This window comes from Podarcis pityusensis (assembly GCF_964106645.2).
Source record: "Podarcis pityusensis genome assembly, chromosome: 10".
Lineage (NCBI taxonomy): Eukaryota > Metazoa > Chordata > Lepidosauria > Squamata > Lacertidae > Podarcis > Podarcis pityusensis.
This window is the reverse complement of record NC_138035.1, coordinates 3,345,571-3,362,722: the sequence shown is the minus strand read 5'-3', so window position 1 is coordinate 3,362,722 and position 17,152 is coordinate 3,345,571. Positions and strand designations below refer to the sequence as shown.

Sequence of the window (17,152 nt, the reverse complement as noted above, 5' to 3'; positions counted from 1 at the left end):
TGGTGGAGGGAAAGATATTTAGTTATTATGTATTTTTATGCATTTGTTTATTCTTAGTTTTAGTTTGAATTTTGGATGGAATCTTTCTGTGGATGTATGTAAAGCAAAACTCAATAAAATTATATTAAAAAGAAAAGAAAGAAAGAAAGAAAGAAAGAAAGAAAGAAAGAAAGAAAGAAAGAAGCGAGCAGCTGCCTCTGGCTTGTGTTGAGAAAGGTAGACTCGAATCTACCTTGTTTGAAAAACTCAGGACAGCTTAAAAGAAGGTCCTTCTTCAAGCCGTGCTCAGTCCAGCTATGGATCTCCCTTCCGTAGCAGGCAGTCATGGCCACCAACTTGCTTGACTTTAATAGAGGATTGGACAAATCCATGGAGGAGAGGGCCATGGGTGGCTATCAGCCATGATGTGATTCCTATGCTCTGCCAGCAGTGCTTCTGAAACCACAGGAAGGGAGAGGACCCTTGTGCTTGACTCCTGGTTTCTGGCTTCCCATCATGGCCATCTTGGTTGCCAGTGTGAGACGAGGATGCTGGACCAGGTGGGCCATTGGCCTGATCCAGCAGGACTCCTGCTTATGCTGTAGACTGAAGTCTCAAATTTTAACATACTATAGCAGATGAAGAACGACAACGTACTGAGATCCCTTCCTTAATCCCTCACGCACTTCAGAAGAGGCTGCAGGGTATCCCTCCTTTGTTGGCAACACTCTTGGGCAGGGTCTGCTGAAGCAGAAAATGTGTCCCTCAAGCAGTTTTCATTAAAAAGCATGAGCAACATTTTGCCTGCTGGGACCTCACCCCTTCTCCAAGAATCCTCAAAGATTATAGACGCAGGCGCTGAGATTACATCCGCAAGCTCCTTTAGTCCCCTTGTGGGCAGCTCATCAGGCCCTGGAGATTTGAATTCATCTAAAGTAGCCTGGTGTTCCCTTACTACCTCTTTGCCTATCTTAGGCTGCAGCTCCCTCCTTGCATCATTTATTCATCATTATTATCACCAGGTTGGACATTGCTTTCCTTTTGGGTGAAGACAGAGCAATTCCACTTCTTCTCTGTCACCCAATAGCATTTCTCCATCTTCTCCATGCAGAGGACCTACGACTTGCTTGTTCTTCTTCTTGCTTTGAAGATAGCCAAATAAACTTCTTTTCTAACCTTACTTGCAGGCCTGAGCTGATTCTCAGTTTTAGCCCTCCTGACCTTCTCCCTGAAACTATTGGCTACTCGTGCGTACTCCTCCTTTGTTATTTCCCCTTTCTCCCTTTTCTTATACAAGCCCTTCTAAAATCTCAGCTCATCTTTAAGCTTCTAATTTAGCCACACCAGTTTCTTTAGATGAATCTCACTTTTCTTTCTTGTTGGAATTGTCTGCATTTAGAATTTCAATATTTCTCATTTTAGAACCTCCCATCCAACTTGACTCTTTGAGTATCTCTGACCATGGGATCTCACCCAACAGCTCCTTCAGCTTTTAAAAATTGGCCTTCTTAAAGTCTAGAGTGCATGTCCAACTATACTTTTCCTTTCCTCTGTAACATGAAACTAACATGATCACTTCCTCACAAGGTTTGCAAGTACTGTACTTCCACTTTGTCAGTCAGTTCCTTCCTGTTGCTGAGGACCAGGTCCAAGATAGATGATGCCCTTGCTGTTTCTTCCACCTTCTGGGAAATGAAATTGTCAGCGAAGCAACAGAGGAATTTGTCAGACCTTGCATTACTTGCAGGGTTTGAGTCCCAAAAGATATCGGGGAAGTTGAAGTCCCCCATGATTACTATTTCTCTCCTTTTTGAATGTTTGGTAATCTGCTCTAGGAAGACATCATCCAAGTCTTCAGTCTGGCTTGGTGGTCTATAGCAGACACCCACAGTAAGTGTTAATATCTTCGGCTCACAGTCAGAGGTACCTGGCCTCCCCCGAGGCAATTGAGCGAGATACTGTGTTTACCGTCCGTCTGCGACCTCCGGCAGGCTAGGTAAACAAACCCGGCGATTCTTCTCATTAGTCGTGAGATAGAACACACCCTCTGCTTCTCTGCTTCTCTCTCCCTCCCTGCATTCTCCCAGGGAGGAGAAATGAGACAGACAGGAGTCCTTTCTACATGTTTTATTCCTGTCACTCAACAGTACATAGAAATGTGACTGCACCCTTCAGTCTCCATTAGAAGAGTCACAACTCCTCCCCTGTACTTCCAGTACAGGTCAGATGACACACTGAGCTAACATCCGGTGCTCAGTACAGAGAATAGGCTCCACCTTTTCTCCAACAGTACATCTGCAAAACATAACATCCTGTTTTGCATTCCAGCCATCTGGAGCTGGCTTTTGCCTTGGTGCTTTTTCCCAACAGTAAGATCACTGTTGTTCCTCTCTCTTACAATTTTTACCCCTTTACAGTGGTACCTCGGGTTACATACCCTTCAGGTTACATACGCTTCAGGTTACAGACTCCGCTAACCCAGAAATAGTGCTTCAGGTTAAGAACTTTGCCTCATGATGAGAACAGAAATCGTACTCTGGCACCGCAGCGGCAGTGGGAGGCCCCATTAACTAAAGTGGTGCTTCAGGTTAAGAACAGTTTCAGGTTAAGAATGGACCTCTGGAACGAATTAAGTACTTAACCTGAGGTACCACTGTAGTCTCAATCTGCCTTACATGCTCCAGATCATATAATGCTACTCCTCCTCCCTTCTTGTTTGTTCTATTTCCTCTGAGTAGGTTATATTTCTCTGTTCCTACATTCCAGTCATGTGTCTCATCCCACCAGGTTTTAGTAATGCCTCCTAGGTCATATTTGCCATCCTGTATGAGCTCAAATTCGTTGTGTTGTTTCCCATGCTCTGTGTGTTAGTATAGAGACGATACCATTTATCTCTTAATATTTCTCCACAACATGTTGGGAGCCTGGCCCACCTGCACAGGTAATCTCTGTGCATTTCAGACTCTGGGGACCCTCTTTCTGCCTGCCCGGAAAAGCATCGCCTGCCATTTTGTGTGCAAAGGGAAGGGCAGTTCATTTTGTTCTCTCCCAATAGCTCGTTTTTTCAGCCTTAAAATCATTTCTCCACATTTCAACATTCTTTCCATAAGATAAATGAATATATTTAATAATCCCTCATGAAAATTCATCAGCATTTAAATGAGAATTTCTCTTAATATGCACGTGTTTGTTTGCAATTTTGCTTGATCCTATTTTGTTTAGCCTACCCAGATATTTAGAATGCTGGTTCATGTTTTAATTTGTTTTTCGTTTATTGTTGAGTTTAATTTTTTTTTTTTTGGACGCTTTAAGTAATTGTTGTTCATTCAATGTTATTTGTCTTATCTTTTTCGTCAAGCACTTGAAAGTTTTTTGTAACGAGGTGTATGGATTTTATGAAATAAGTAAATAGGCCAACAATGTAGCTGTTTAAAACTGTTTTTGTAGATAATTTTATGATCCGTCAGGGACAGGGAAGATGCTGACAACTGTGCACTGGGGGAAGTGGGGCTGGCATCTGACTCGAGAGAGAGGGGCAGTGATTTGTGGGGGACTGTACCGGCCAGGAGGCGAGAGTTGGAGGCAAGGGAAGCTTCTCAGCTGGAGGGTGGAGCGCAGGATGGGTCAGAAGAAGAAGAGGAAGAGGCAGGTCAGACAAAGGAAGGGCTGGAGGCCTCCCCATCCTCTCCTGCACCACTGTCTCCCAGAACCAGGAGGGGACTGAAAAGGGAGGAGCAGAGGCAGTTTCCAGGCAGGCATAGTCTCTGGCTGGCTGTATGCAGCCCATTGGTAGAAGGTTCCTAAGCTGGCGGAGGGGGAGTGGACCTCCTTTTGCTGCAGCTGCTCCATAGAGTACAGACCTGGGAATAGCTCCCTAGACACTAAAACATGGGTAGGCAAACTAAGGCCCGGGGGCCGGATCCAGCCCATTCGCCTTCTAAATCCGGCCCACAGACAGTCTGGGAATCAGCGTGTTTTTACATTAGAATGTGTGCTTTTATTTAAAATGCATCTCTGGGTTATTTGTGGGGTATAGGTATCCGTTCATTTCCCCGCAAAAAAAATATAGTCCGGCCCCCCACAAGGTCTGAGGGACAGTGGACCAGCCCCCTGCTGAAAAAGTTTGCTGACCCCTGCACTAAAATGATGTGTGTGGTATCTGGAGCCATGGAAACTACTGTTAAGTGTCAGCTTTGTCCTTAAAGAGTTAACAATCTGCCGTGTGCATTCCTTTGGCTGAGGAGCGCCCTTGACATTGTTTTATTCTTTTCGTAAACCACGTTGAGGTTTTTTCCCTTTACAGTAAAGTGACATATAAATTTAACGAGGCAAATAAATAAAAATAAATAATGTGCACATTTTTTGCAAAGCGGGTTCCCTTAACAGAATCCATTTTTAGTTGGGAGATTTTGTTTGTTTGTTTTTTAACTTGCATATGTATTTTAATGCACACTCCCCCCCGCCTCCAATGCAATTTATTTCTGTGCACTTTTGCTGGAGAACTGCATTGCAAAATGCAGGCAAGTGTGGCTTTTGAAGGATAGCTGTGCTTCACTTTGCATATTGGTTCAAGAAGAGTGAACACGGTGGCTTCTCATTAAAATGCAAACAAAACCCAATGCCTCTCCCTCCCCCTGCCCATTTTGTACCAATTGCCTACGTTTGCTCAGCAACATCTCTCTCTCTCTCTCTCTCCCCCCTTGACAGAAGTGTATGCGGCTGAACCCTGATGTCCCCGTCTGGGTCTCCAAGCAGCGCATCCTCTGCACCTTGAACCACAGCCTGAAGGACGTGCTCAACTATGGCCTCTTCCAGCCAGCCTTCAACGGCAGGGCCGGGAAGTTCCTGGACGAAGAGCGGCTGTTGAGAGAGTACCCTCTGAACCCGGATACCCCGGTCCCTTACCTGGAGGTACCGACCTGGAGGCCTGCCTCGTTTTCCGTAGCTACAACCCCCAGCCCCACTTGGGCCTGCCTTGGGGCGTGGGGGCCATGTTGAGCTGGGGTGGAATGGAAACAACGGGGGGCATTCCATCTCCAGAGACCAAGCTTCTGAATGGCATGGGGATTGCCAGTCTTTGCTCACTGGCGGAGGAAGGGGGGCAGGGGGGAGCGTACTGGTGGAGTACAGGATCAGGTTCAAGGTGCTGGTTTTAACCATCGATTTCCTAGAATCTTAGAGTTGGAAGGGACTCAAAGGTCATCTAATCCAACCCCCTGCATGCAGGAATTTCAGCTAGATTTATTTCTATTTATTGCAACGTATGGGCTAGAAAAGTGGTCAGAATCTTCCACTAAGAAGTCGTGCCACAACCCCAGACCTTCCCTTGACTTGTGCACTCAGCCACTGTGATCCACGTGATGGTCACCTCCAGGCTTGATTATTGTAACTCACTCTACGTGGGGCTGCCCTTGAAGCTGACCTAGAAACTCCAGCGGGTGCAGAATGCCGCGGTGAGACTCCTTACGGGGTCCTTGCCGCGGGATCACATTCACCTGGTGCTATACCAACTGCACTGGCTCCCGGTGGAGTACAGGGTCAGGTTTAAGGTGCTGGTTTTAACCTTTAAAGCCCTATGTGGCCTAGGACCCTCGTACCTACGGGATCGCCTCTCTTGGTATGCCCCACGGAGGACCTTACGGTCTTCAAACAAAAACATCTTGGAGGTCCCGGGCCATAGGGAGGTTAGGCTGGCCTTGACCAGAGCCAGGGCCTTTTCGGCCGTGGCCCCGATCTGGTGGAATGCTCTGTCACAAGAGACTAGGGCCCTGTGGGACTTGACATCTTTCTGCAGGGCCTGCAAGACAGAGCTGTTCCGCCAGGCCTTTGGTCAGGGCGCAGCCTGACTCCCTCTCTCCTTCTGTAATCTTCATAGAACTCTAACCCGATGGTTGCCATTAATTTGAGTCTGAATTGATTTTTAAATGAATTGATTTTAGAATGCTGTATTACTTTTATTGTGGTTGGCTGCTCTGAGCCCGGCTATAAATAATTTTTTTTTATTATTTTTATTTTTATCACCCTGGCACCATGATCCTGGTGGGGTTCCATCGCAGCTGCCCCTCCGCGCTGGGCACCACGCCCCCGCAGGCAGCGCACCATGCCCCCAGGACACGCACCAGCCAAGCCCCCGCCTGCTCTCCGCCCCCCCCCCCGGTGCTGGAGCATGAAGCTCCGCCACTGCCTTTGCTAGAATACCTGGCTCCTGGTGGTCTTACTTGTGAGTAGGTGGGAGGTTTCTTCAGGATCAAGGCCTAAGAGGACAAGTGCATGGGCATAAAGTCCAAAATGCAAGCAGTTTGGGAGGTCTGAAGGCAAGCTGGTAGCAAAGTAGAATGTCTTGCAATGGAAAAAGGGAGCCGAGGCCTGTGTTTAAGAATTGCAGGTGCCTGGCAATAGCTGAGTCCACGAGTCAAGGGAAGGTTTGGGGTTGTGGCACGACTTCTTAGTGGAAGATTCTGGCCACTGGGGCACTTTTCTAGCCCATGCATTGCAATAAATAGAAATAAATCTAGCTGAGATTCCTGCATTGCAGGGGGTTGGACTAACTCTAAGATTCTGTGATTCTAGGTAATCGATGGTTGACCCCCTTGCTGCACTGGAGGTCAGGCTGGGTGCTCTCAGTAACCACTTACTTGGACCTCAAAGATCTATTAAAATCCCATTTAGAAACTCTGGCTTAGCATTTAATTCTTGCAGCAGAGGCCCTGTGGGTCACCTTTGCCCATCCTGGCCAGGGCCTCCCTGGCATGTGATCTTTTGCCTCCAAAAGCAGCTGCATCACATGGTCTAAATGTGGATGTGGTGGGATGCATCTGGTGCCTTGGCACCCGAAAAATGTTGCCACCCCAATCAGATTTGGGCGTGAAATATACTTGGAGTCGAGAGTTGGAGCTCATAGTGGTGAGGAAGAATGGAAGTTCCCCAAGAATGTCTGCTTTATATACAGTGGTACCTTTGGTTACATACTTTATTCGTTCTGGAGGTCCGTTCTTAACCTGAAACTGTTCTTAACCTGAAGTACCACGTTAGCTAATGGGACCTCCTGCTGCCACCGCGCCGCTGCTGCACGATTTCTGTTCTCACCCTGAAGCAAAGCTCTTAACCTGAGGTAATATTTCTGGGTTAGCGGATTCTGTAGCCTGAAGCGTCTGTAACCTGAAGCGTATGTAACCCGAGGTACCACTGTACATTATTTACACAATGGGCCCCAGGTGATTGGCTAATTCCGGGATTCTCCTCTAGGCCAATCACTTCTGGATTCACTTCCACCTGGAGCTGGATTGGGTGGCTCCTGTGGACCAATCAGACTGCTGCATTCTGAATCCTATTGTTCTAGGATCAATCAGACTGCTGCATTTTGGATCCTATTCAACTCAGTACATAACAGGGGGATTGCAGCCGTTTCCCACCAATTTAACGCAGGCACCCACTTTTGTTTTCCCATGTCTTCCCTGCTCCCCAAATCCCTTTCCGAAAGCAGATGCTGCAGGAACTTCTCTGCAAGCCTCAGGTACGGGGGGAGGGGCGGGGGCTAATGTTAGGCATGTCTTTTAGCAAAAGAGATCAACGATTTCACACTGGAGTCCCTCAAGAGCTCCTTGGTGAATGCCAAGCGGGCCCAGCGCCCTGCTCCTTCTCTGATTTGTCAGTTAGTTCTAAAATGCCAACCTTTGCCACCTCTTCTTCACATAGCTCTTCAGGTACGCTGCTTCAAAAACAATGAATCACCACTGAGCTAAATTTAGGAAAGGGAGGGAGGGAGGAGAAGAGTTGGATGGGTTTTTGTGCTTGGAAAATGGGAAGGACGGACTGATGCCAACCACACAGGACCTGCTCAGGGCCCAAACACTTTCACAGGACTCTTCCTAGACGGGGAATAATTTTTATCTATCTCCCATGACAACTGGAAGTTTGGTCTTCCCTTCCTTCCTTCCTTCCTTCCTTCCTTCCTTCCTTCCTTCCTCAAAAAGCTCAGTTCACAGGAAGTTAAATCCTGCACAGTATTCCATGCTGAACTGATTTCTAAGCGCAGGTCTGAGATACTTTCCATTTGCCCCACCTCTTTTCTGGGGAACACCCATTGTTTACTGCTGAATCGCAATGAAGGTCAGTTGGTTTTTCTGTGGATTAAACACTTCCTCTGGTCCCGCTGCTTTCCCCCAGGGAAAACTGGTGTTTTGCGCTCCAACAGAGCAGGCGGCAATCATGTTTTCTGCAGGTTGCTGTTTGTTCCCATTCCACACCAAAGAGCAGCTTTTCCCTGGGAAAGGAGTGAGGTAAGGGGGAGGCTGCTTGCAGCTGACCCGCTCAGAGCCATGCTTTCTAGGCCCGAGACAAGCAGACGTGTGGGGTATCCCTCAGCGGTCAACAGCGGGTTTTCCCAGGAAAAGTGGTGGAAAAAAGAAAAACCTCTCAGACCCACGCCTAGAAATCACGGACCAAACAGAAGTGTGAATGAGCCCCGTGTGGGATTTGAACCAGTTCCCTGCAAACATGGTTTTGACCTGTAAATCCCCAGGTTGTTGGCCCAATAGACCTAACCAATTTCCCCTTCCTCTGTGCCCGCCCAGGTGAATGGACTTGCCCGTTCTCCCAACTCTCTCTCTCTCTCTCTCTCTCTCTCTCTCTCTCTCTCTCTCATTTTTTTAATTCCCAACTCTCAGTATGGACCATGTTTACTCTGGTGGGAGAGAGGGTGACACTAGAATTCCTCTACCCTGGCAATTCATCAGAGCCCAAGAACATTCTTAGGAGAGTACTGACGTCTTCTCTGAGCCTTTTTACAGCCAAGATTGAGCAGGCATGGAGTGATTCGGTCCTACCCATGTATTCCTTTTTTAAAAAAATAAATAAATGGGGGTGGTTCCCAGGTCCGATTTTTTTAAAAAAATGATATTTATTAAAGTTTCAAAGAAAAAATTACATAGGTAAAAAAGAAAAGAGAAAAAAAAGAAAAAAATACAAAATACAGAAAAAAGATAAAAAACACTTAAAAGAAAAACACATCGATCTTTCCATAACTTACATTTCATTTCCTTACTTCCCTGACTTCCTCACACCTCCCTTTTTTGTATTCCAGTTCTATTAGTTAATTCAGCAATTCCTTTCCCTCTTTGTTTTTATCTTAATCCTTTAACTTAACATATTATAACTTTAAATTCTCATCTGTTAACAATCCATTTGTACATACACCTTTATAACATTGTTGCTAAGACCACTTAATTTCATTCTGACATCATTCTAACATTCATTAATTTTGCAGTATTTCTGTAAATAGTCTTTAAATTTCTTCCAATCTTCTTCCACCAACTCTTCTCCCTGGTCTCGGATTCTGCCAGTCATTTCCGCCAGTTCCATATAGTCCATCACCTTCATCTGCCATTCTTCCAGAGTGGGTAAATCTTGTGTCTTCCAATACTTTGCAATAAGTATTCTTGCTGCTGTTGTGGCATACATAAAGAAAATTCTGTCCTTCTTTGACACCGTTTGGCCGACCATGCCCAGGAGAAAGGCCTCTGGTTTCTTCAAGAAGGTATATTTAAATACCCTTTTCATTTCATTATAAATCATCTCCCAGAAAGCCTTAATCCTTGGGCATGTCCACCAAAGGTGAAAGAATGTACCTTCAGTTTCTTTACATTTCCAACATTTATTATCGGGCAAATGATAGATTTTTGCAAGCTTGACTGGGGTCATGTACCACCTGTATATCATTTTCATAATATTCTCTCTTAAGGCATTGCATGCCGTAAACTTCATACCTGTGGTCCATAACTGTTCCCAGTCAGCCATCATTATGTTATGTCCAACATCTTGTGCCCATTTAATCATAGCAGATTTAACCGTTTCATCCTGAGTATTCCATTTCAACAGCAAGTTATACATCTTTGACAAAATCTTCGTTTTGGGTTCTAACAGTTCTGTTTCTAATTTTGATTTTTCCACCTGGAAGCCAATTTTCTTGTCCAAATTATATGCCTCCATTATCTGATAATAATGAAGCCAATCTCGCACTTTATTTTTTAGTTTTTCAAAACTCTGCAGTTTCAATCTGTCTCCCTCTTGTTCCAGAATTTCCCAATATTTCGGCCATTTGGCCTCCATATTCAGCTTTTTCAGAGCTTTCGCTTCCATCGGTGACAGCCACCTTGGGGTTTTATTTTCCAGTAAGTCTTTATATCTTATCCAGACATTAAACAATGCTTTACTGACAATATGATTTTAAAATGCTTTATGTGCTTTGACCTTATCATACCACAAATATGCATGCCATCCAAATACATTGTCAAAACCTCCTAAATCCAAAATGTCTGTGTTTTCAAGAAGCAGCCATTCTTTCAGCCAGCAAAAAGCTGCTGACTCATAATAAAGTTTAAGGTCTGGCAGGGCAAATCCACCTCTTTCCTTTGCATCCGTTAGTATTTTAAATTTTATTCTAGGCTTCTTGCCCTGCCAGACAAATCTAGAGATATCTCTCTGCCACCTCTTGAAGCAATCCATTTTGTCCAAAATTTGCAGTGTTTGAAAGAGAAATAACATTCTAGGCAATACATTCATTTTTATCGCAGCAATACGGCCTAGCAGTGAAAGCTTCAAATTTGACCAAATTTCTAAGTCTTTTTTCACTTCAGCCCAGCATTTTTCATAATTGTCTTTAAATAGATTCCCATTTTTTGCTGTCATGTTAATCCCCAGGTATTTCACTTTCTTAACCACTGTTAAACCTGTCTCATTCTGAAACCTCTCTTTCTCAATCACAGTTAAGTTTTTCTCGAAGACCTTTGTTTTTAACTTATTCAATTTAAATCCTGCAACCTGACCAAATTCTTGAATCAGTTCCAAAACCCTTTTAGTACTAGATTCTGGCTCCTGCAATGTCAATACTAAGTCATCTGCAAATGCTCTCAATTTGTACTGTTTAGCTCCGACTTGTATACCTTTAACCAATTGGTCCCTTCTAATCATATTCAGCAGGACCTCCAGGACCGATATAAATAGCAATGGGGAGATTGGGCAACCTTGTCGTGTCCCTTTTTCTATCTTAAATTCCTCCGTCACCACGTTATTTACAATTAATTTAGCCTTTTGTTCTGAATAAATTGCACTTACACCGTTTTCAAAGCCTTGGCCTACCCCCATCCCCTGTAGGTTCATCTTCATGAAACTCCAAGAGATATTGTCAAAGGCTTTCTCCGCGTCCACAAATATCAAAACTGCCTTGGTATTTATATTCACTTGTAGTTTTTCTAAAATATTGATTATGTTTCTCACATTGTCAGACAAATGTCTACCCGGGAGAAAGCCTGCTTGGTCTTTATGTATCTCTTCCATTAGGACTCTTTTTAGTCTTTTAGCCAAAATGTCTGCAAAGATTTTGTAATCCACATTGAGCAGTGATATGGGACGGTAGTTCTTAAGCTGAGTCTTTTCAGTCTCTATTTTCGGTACAAGTGTAATATACGCTTCTTTCCACGACTCTGGTGCCCTTTTCCCACCCATTATTTCATTACAGACTTCCTTTAAAGGTTGTACTAGCCATTCCTTCAAGGATCTGTAGTATCTAGAAGTCAGTCCATCCGGTCCTGGAGATTTACCTAGTTGCATATTCTGAATGGCACCTTCTACCTCCTGTTCAGTTATTTTATAATTCAGCATTAATTTATTTTCTTGAGAGATTTTTTGTAATCCATTTGTTTTCAAAAATCGGTCTACATCAATTTCTTTCTGTGGCCCTTGTGTATATAGTTGTTTAAAATACCTCTGGAAACAATTTCTAATCTCAACTGGGTTCTGTATATTCCTTCCTTCCACTTCTAAATTTGTAACAGTATTTAGTTTTTGTCTTTTTTTCATTTGCCAAGCCAACAATTTCCCACATTTATTAGCCGACTCAAATGTCTTTTGTCTCATTTGTTTGATTTTCCATTCTATCTCCTGATTCATCATTTTCATATATTGTACTGATATAACTTTATTTCTCTCAAAATCTCATGTGACTTTGGTTTTGCTCTCAATTTCTTTTCACTTTCCTTTATTTTCTCTAGTATTTTATCCTTCTTCTCATTTTGGATTCTCTTTTTTAATGCATTCTGTTGTATCAAGAACCCTCTCATAATAGCTTTGCTTGCGTCCCAGATTACTCTTTTTTCAACATTGGTGTTCATATTTATCTCAAAATAGTCTCTCAAGGTTTTTTGGGCCTTCTTAATGACTTCTTCATCTCTAAATAAGGCATCATTCATCCTCCATCTGAAGGAGCCGATTGGTTTTAGTTTCATCTCCATCTTAACAGCATTATGGTCGGAGCAAGTTTTTGGGCAGATTTCCACTTTTCTTGTCTTTGGTGCCATTCCTCTAGTTAGCCATATTTGGTCAATTCTTGTCCATGTCAGTTTGGCTTCAGAAAAGAAGGTTCCCTCTCTGGCCAGAGGGTTCTTTGTTCTCCACATATCGACTAAGTCCAAGTTGTCTGTCATTTCAAAAAAGGTTTTTAGTAATCTACCATCCTTGGTGACTACCTGTCTTTGTGCCCCCAGGTCCGATTTTAAAGCTCTGTGTCCAAGTGCCCTTTTCCCTGTGAAAACCTGTTCTTTAAAGCTGAATTGGAGCAAACAGCCATTTGGGTTTTCTGCGGATTGATGTTTGCTCTGATTCAGCTTTAAAGAGCAGCTTTAAATCTCCGGATCTAAAAAAAGGGTGCTCAGAGAGAGCTTTGAAGTGTGGACGATGCATGAAAACAGCGGAGGAAAGGCAAGGGTGGATAAGCTCTGAGCTTTGGAGCTGCTGTTATATCCCCCAAGATATAAAAGAACTTGTAATGCTTCCAAAGGGAAGGAACTGAACCAAGATGGTGAGCCGCTGAATACCATCTCCTGGGAATCGCAGGTGGGGAGAGATCCTGCTTGTGGACTTTCCATTCAGACACCTGGTTGGACACTGGGAGAACAAGATGCTAGACTAAAGCCCCCCCCCCCGGTCCTGATCCTGCAACTGGGCTTTCTTGACATCCTTAAATGCCTCTGAAGCCTGTGGGCTGCCCTTGGCACAGGGCCTGTTTTGGCGATTTGTGAGTGACGCTCCTTTCTCCCCTCTGCTCTTGTTCTCCAGTTCCGGTACAAGAGGCGAGTTTACATCCAGAGCCTGCTGGACGACAAGCAGTTTGCCAAGTTGCACACAAAGGTAAGAAGAGACCGCCATCCTCAAGGCGAGCAGGGGAGGCCCTTGCACATGACCCAGCCCCTGGTAGTGTGGCCATTCCTTTGAGATGGTGATTACCCAATTCCTGAGACAATGAGAAGGTTCCCTCACCCGCTCCCTCCTTGCAGAGAAAACATTTGGTCAGCTTGGGAGTCAAAATGATTTCAGGACTGTCTTCCTGTGCTGCTCCAGACATGTGGTTTATATATTTACGAACGTGTTTGCTGGGTACATTTATGAACATTTATTATATATCTAAGACATTATTTTTTTATTTCAAGACACATTCATAGCTACTACCCAGCATGGTTTTATCCTTTTGAGTACCAGTTGCTGGAAACCATGGGAAGGGAAAGGGCTAATGTGCTCGGATCCTGCTTCCAGGCTTCCCATAACGGGCACCTAGTTGGCCTCTGTGAGAAGAACAGGATGTTGGACCAGCTGGGCCACTGGCCTGATCCAGCAGCAGGCTCTTCTGACGTTCTTATATCTACACTGGCTGGCAGCCGCTCTCCAGGGTTTCAGACCAGGGCAGGTTGGAGTCATTCCTTGCCCGACCTGGAGATCCCAGGAATTAAATGTGGATTTGTTTTCATGCAAAGCAGGGACGCGGGTGGCGCTGTGGTCTAAACCACTGAGCCTAGGACTTGCCGATCAGAAGGTCGGTGGTTCGAATCCCCACGACGGGGTGAGCTCCCATTGCTCGGTCCCAGCTCCTGCCAACCTAGCAGTTCAAAAGCATGTCACAGTGCAAGTAGATAAATAGGTACCGCTCCGGCGGGAAGGTAAACGGTGTTTCCGTGCGCTGCTCTGGTTTCGGTGGAAGTGGTTTAGTCATGCTGCTACATGACCCGGAAGCTGTACGCCGGCTCCCTTGGCCAGTAAAGGGAGATGAGCGCCATAACCCCAGAGTCGGCCATGACTGGACCTAATGGTCAGGGATCCCTTTACCTTTACCTTTAGGCAATCTGCCACTGAGCTGCAGCCATTCCATTGGAGAGTGCCAGTCGGATGCCTCCTTGGTCTTTGAGCCATGGCTTGCCTACTCCCACCGCCTAAGAGAGGGCTCCAACACTTGGTCCCGCGAAGTATGCTCAGCTGCTGAAGCAGCTCTTGTTGTTTGAGACATAAAATGATGCCCATTCCCCCTTCTCCCCTCCTGCCTGCACCCCCCCCCTTTTTGCTCACAGCAGGGCCGCTCAATTTGGCCGCTGGCTCCAGGGGTGCTGGCCTGGTTTCTTGCGCTCTTGTGCAGGGAGAAGGAGGGGGAGAGCGCCTCTGAGGTTTCAGTCCATCTAGGAAACAGCAGCTGTTGGGCGGAGGGGAAAATGCTGCAGATGCAAAGCTGGGAGAGAAATGATGATCTCTCCCCGCTGCCCCCCCCACCCTGTTTGTCCAGATGGATCCCTCCAACCGACCCAGAGGAATTCAGCAGGCAAGATCATAGAGGAGTGCAGTTGGAAGGCACACCCAGGGATCATCTAGTCCAGCGGTTCTCAACCTGTGAGTCCCCAGATGTTGTTGGACTACAACTCCCATCACCCCTAGCTAGCAAGGCCAGAGCTCAGGGATGATGGGAGTTGTAGTCCAACAACATCTGGGGACCCATAGGTTGGGTCTGCTGCTACAGAGCCTGGCAGGCAGCTTGTTGTCCTTGTGGCCGAGGCTACAAAACTCTTGGGTTGGTCCCTTGTCCGTTCCAAGGGTTGAGGACCTGCTGGACTAAATCCCGATCTTTTTTTATTAGAAAGAGCCTTGCAGAATCGGGCCAAAGGAGCCCATTTGGCCTGGCCTTCTGCCTCTAGCAATGGTGAGCCCTCACCTTGAGGAAGCACCAGGGTGATGTTCATCCCAAGGGAAGGCTGGCCTGTTTCTCTCCTGCCTCCGAAGCAGCTCACGTCTGGTGCTCTGATCTCCTTGGAGGAAAAGGCAGCAGAAGCCCTGGAGATGTACGAATACCAGCCATCGGCAATTTGAAGAGTCGGCCAGCGGAGCCTCTTGCCACCCTTTCTCGTCTGTCTTTTTGTGTGTGCATGAGCAATATCTCAGAGCAGCCTTTATTTTATTTTGCAAGAAGCTGTCTTTGCTCCGTGCGGTTGGCAATGTGCTCCCCCCTCCGCCCCCTGCAATTCCCTCTGATTGGGTTAAGATAGCAGTTTTCATTCGTGCCCTTTTGGCAACGAAAGCAGCCTTCAGAAAATGATTGCAAAGTGGCACTTGGTAAGCAGCCGCAAATATTGACTTGGTCTGTGGACGGCTTCTGTGCAGTTCAGAATACTTTGAGGCTCCGTTCCGTTCAATGAGCGTTATCTTGGTGCGGATACAAATCTTCTGCAGAGTTAATTACCTCTAGGCCAGTGTGAGCCATTTTGAACTTCTCATCATGAGTCAGAGGAGATAGCCTGATACCCTCTATAATTAAGGAAATGTTGTTAGTAAAATCATCACAGAATTGTGGGGTTTTTTTGAAGACTTACGATCCCTGGAGGTGCTTTTAGGAGCACTCTTTGATTTCCACTGCTGCAATTCTGCACAAGGAAACTCGGCTCTCCTTTTAAGCAGTCTGCACTTTTGTGATGGCTAAAGGTGCAGAAATCTCTGAAGAATGTCTCATGGAATGGGGAGTGCCATGTGGCAGCGATGTGAGCCAGTGTCTGGATTGTGACTCGTCCATGGATATGGTGAATGGAGCAGACCCTGCGGCTGTTTTCAGGAGGGGTTTTCAATTGGGTTTTGAAACAGTTTCTCACCCTGGTTCTGCTTGATGATGGGCAATGATGTCTAGCAAAGGTCTGATCTTTCCAGGAGCTTCTGTTCCCTTCCGTAAGGAAAACCTCACAGCAAGAATCCAGGCAATCCTGTCCCTCAGAGACTTGCCTGTGACTGAGGACATAGGTCCATCTTAGGGCTCATCCACACTTAAGTTTTGCCCCACAGTTTCTAGACCCAGGCCCACACTTTCCCGGGTCATGTCTGAGTTCTTTTTAAATTTCCCCTGCTGCTTTCCCCACTCACGAATGCTGAATCAAAAAGCTACAACTGATTTATTATTCATTCTCATTATTTATTCTCATTATTTATTAAATTTGTATTTATTGGTCCTGCTAGCTAGGAATGATGGGAACTGTGGTCTTTTAGAAGACATCTGAAGGCAGCCCTGTTTATGGAAGTTTTTAATGTTTAATAGATTATTGTATTTTAATATTTTGTTGGAAGCCGCCCAGATGGGTGGGGTATATATTATTATTATTATTATTATTATTATTTATTATTATTATCCAAAAGCAGCTGGAGACCAGTTTGGGAAGCCCTGCTAGGCTGTATTTACTCACTTTAGAGCCCATTATATGGCTTGCTAGGGACGCGGGTGGCGCTGTGGGTTAAACCACAGAGCCTAGGGCTTGCCGATCAGAAGGTCGGTGGTTCATAGAATCATAGAATCATAGAGTTGGAAGAGACCACAAGGGCCATCGAGTCCAACCCCCTGCCAAGCAGGAAACACCATCAGAGCACTCCTGACATATGGTTGTCAAGCCTCTGCTTAAAGACCTCCAAAGAAGGAGACTCCACCACACTCCTTGGCAGCAAATTCCACTGTCGAACAGCTCTTACTGTCAGGAAGTTCTTCCTAATGTTTAGGTTCGAATCCCCGCCATCGGGTGAGCTCCCATTGCTCGGTCCCTGCTCCTGCCAACCTAGCAAGTCGAAAGCACATCAAAGTGCAAGTAGATAAATAGGTACTGCTCCAGCGGAAAGGTAAACGGCATTTCCGTGCACTGCTCTGGTTTGCCAGAAGCGGCTTAGTCATGCTGGCCACATGACCCGGAAGCTGTACGCCGGCTCCCTCGGCCAATAAAGCAAGATGAGCGCCGCAACCCCAGAGTCGGCCACGACTGGACCTAACGGTCAGGGGTCCCTTTACCTTTTTATATGGCTTGCTTAGTTAATCTTCTGGTTCTGGGATTAAATAAGA

At 45.7% G+C, this 17,152-nt stretch overlaps 1 protein-coding gene and 1 long non-coding RNA gene across 9 annotated transcripts in view; one reads left to right on the top strand and one right to left on the bottom strand.

Moving 5' to 3' along the window:
• Positions 1-17,152, top strand: part of SHANK3 (SH3 and multiple ankyrin repeat domains 3) — a 447,259-nt gene that overhangs the window by 136,313 nt on the left and 293,794 nt on the right. For all 8 annotated transcript variants that reach the window (XR_013990995.1, XR_013990996.1, XM_081022613.1 and 5 more), the window contains 2 exons: positions 4,687-4,890; positions 13,090-13,161. Coding sequence is in view for 6 of the 8 variants with exons in the window: in XM_081022613.1 (XP_080878739.1) it covers positions 4,687-4,890; positions 13,090-13,161 (276 nt within the window). In the remaining 2 variants the exon portion in view is untranslated. The remainder of the gene's footprint in view (positions 1-4,686; positions 4,891-13,089; positions 13,162-17,152) is intronic.
• Positions 1-17,152, bottom strand: part of LOC308486511 — a 297,032-nt gene that overhangs the window by 182,959 nt on the left and 96,921 nt on the right. The gene's annotated exons all lie outside the window — the stretch shown is intronic.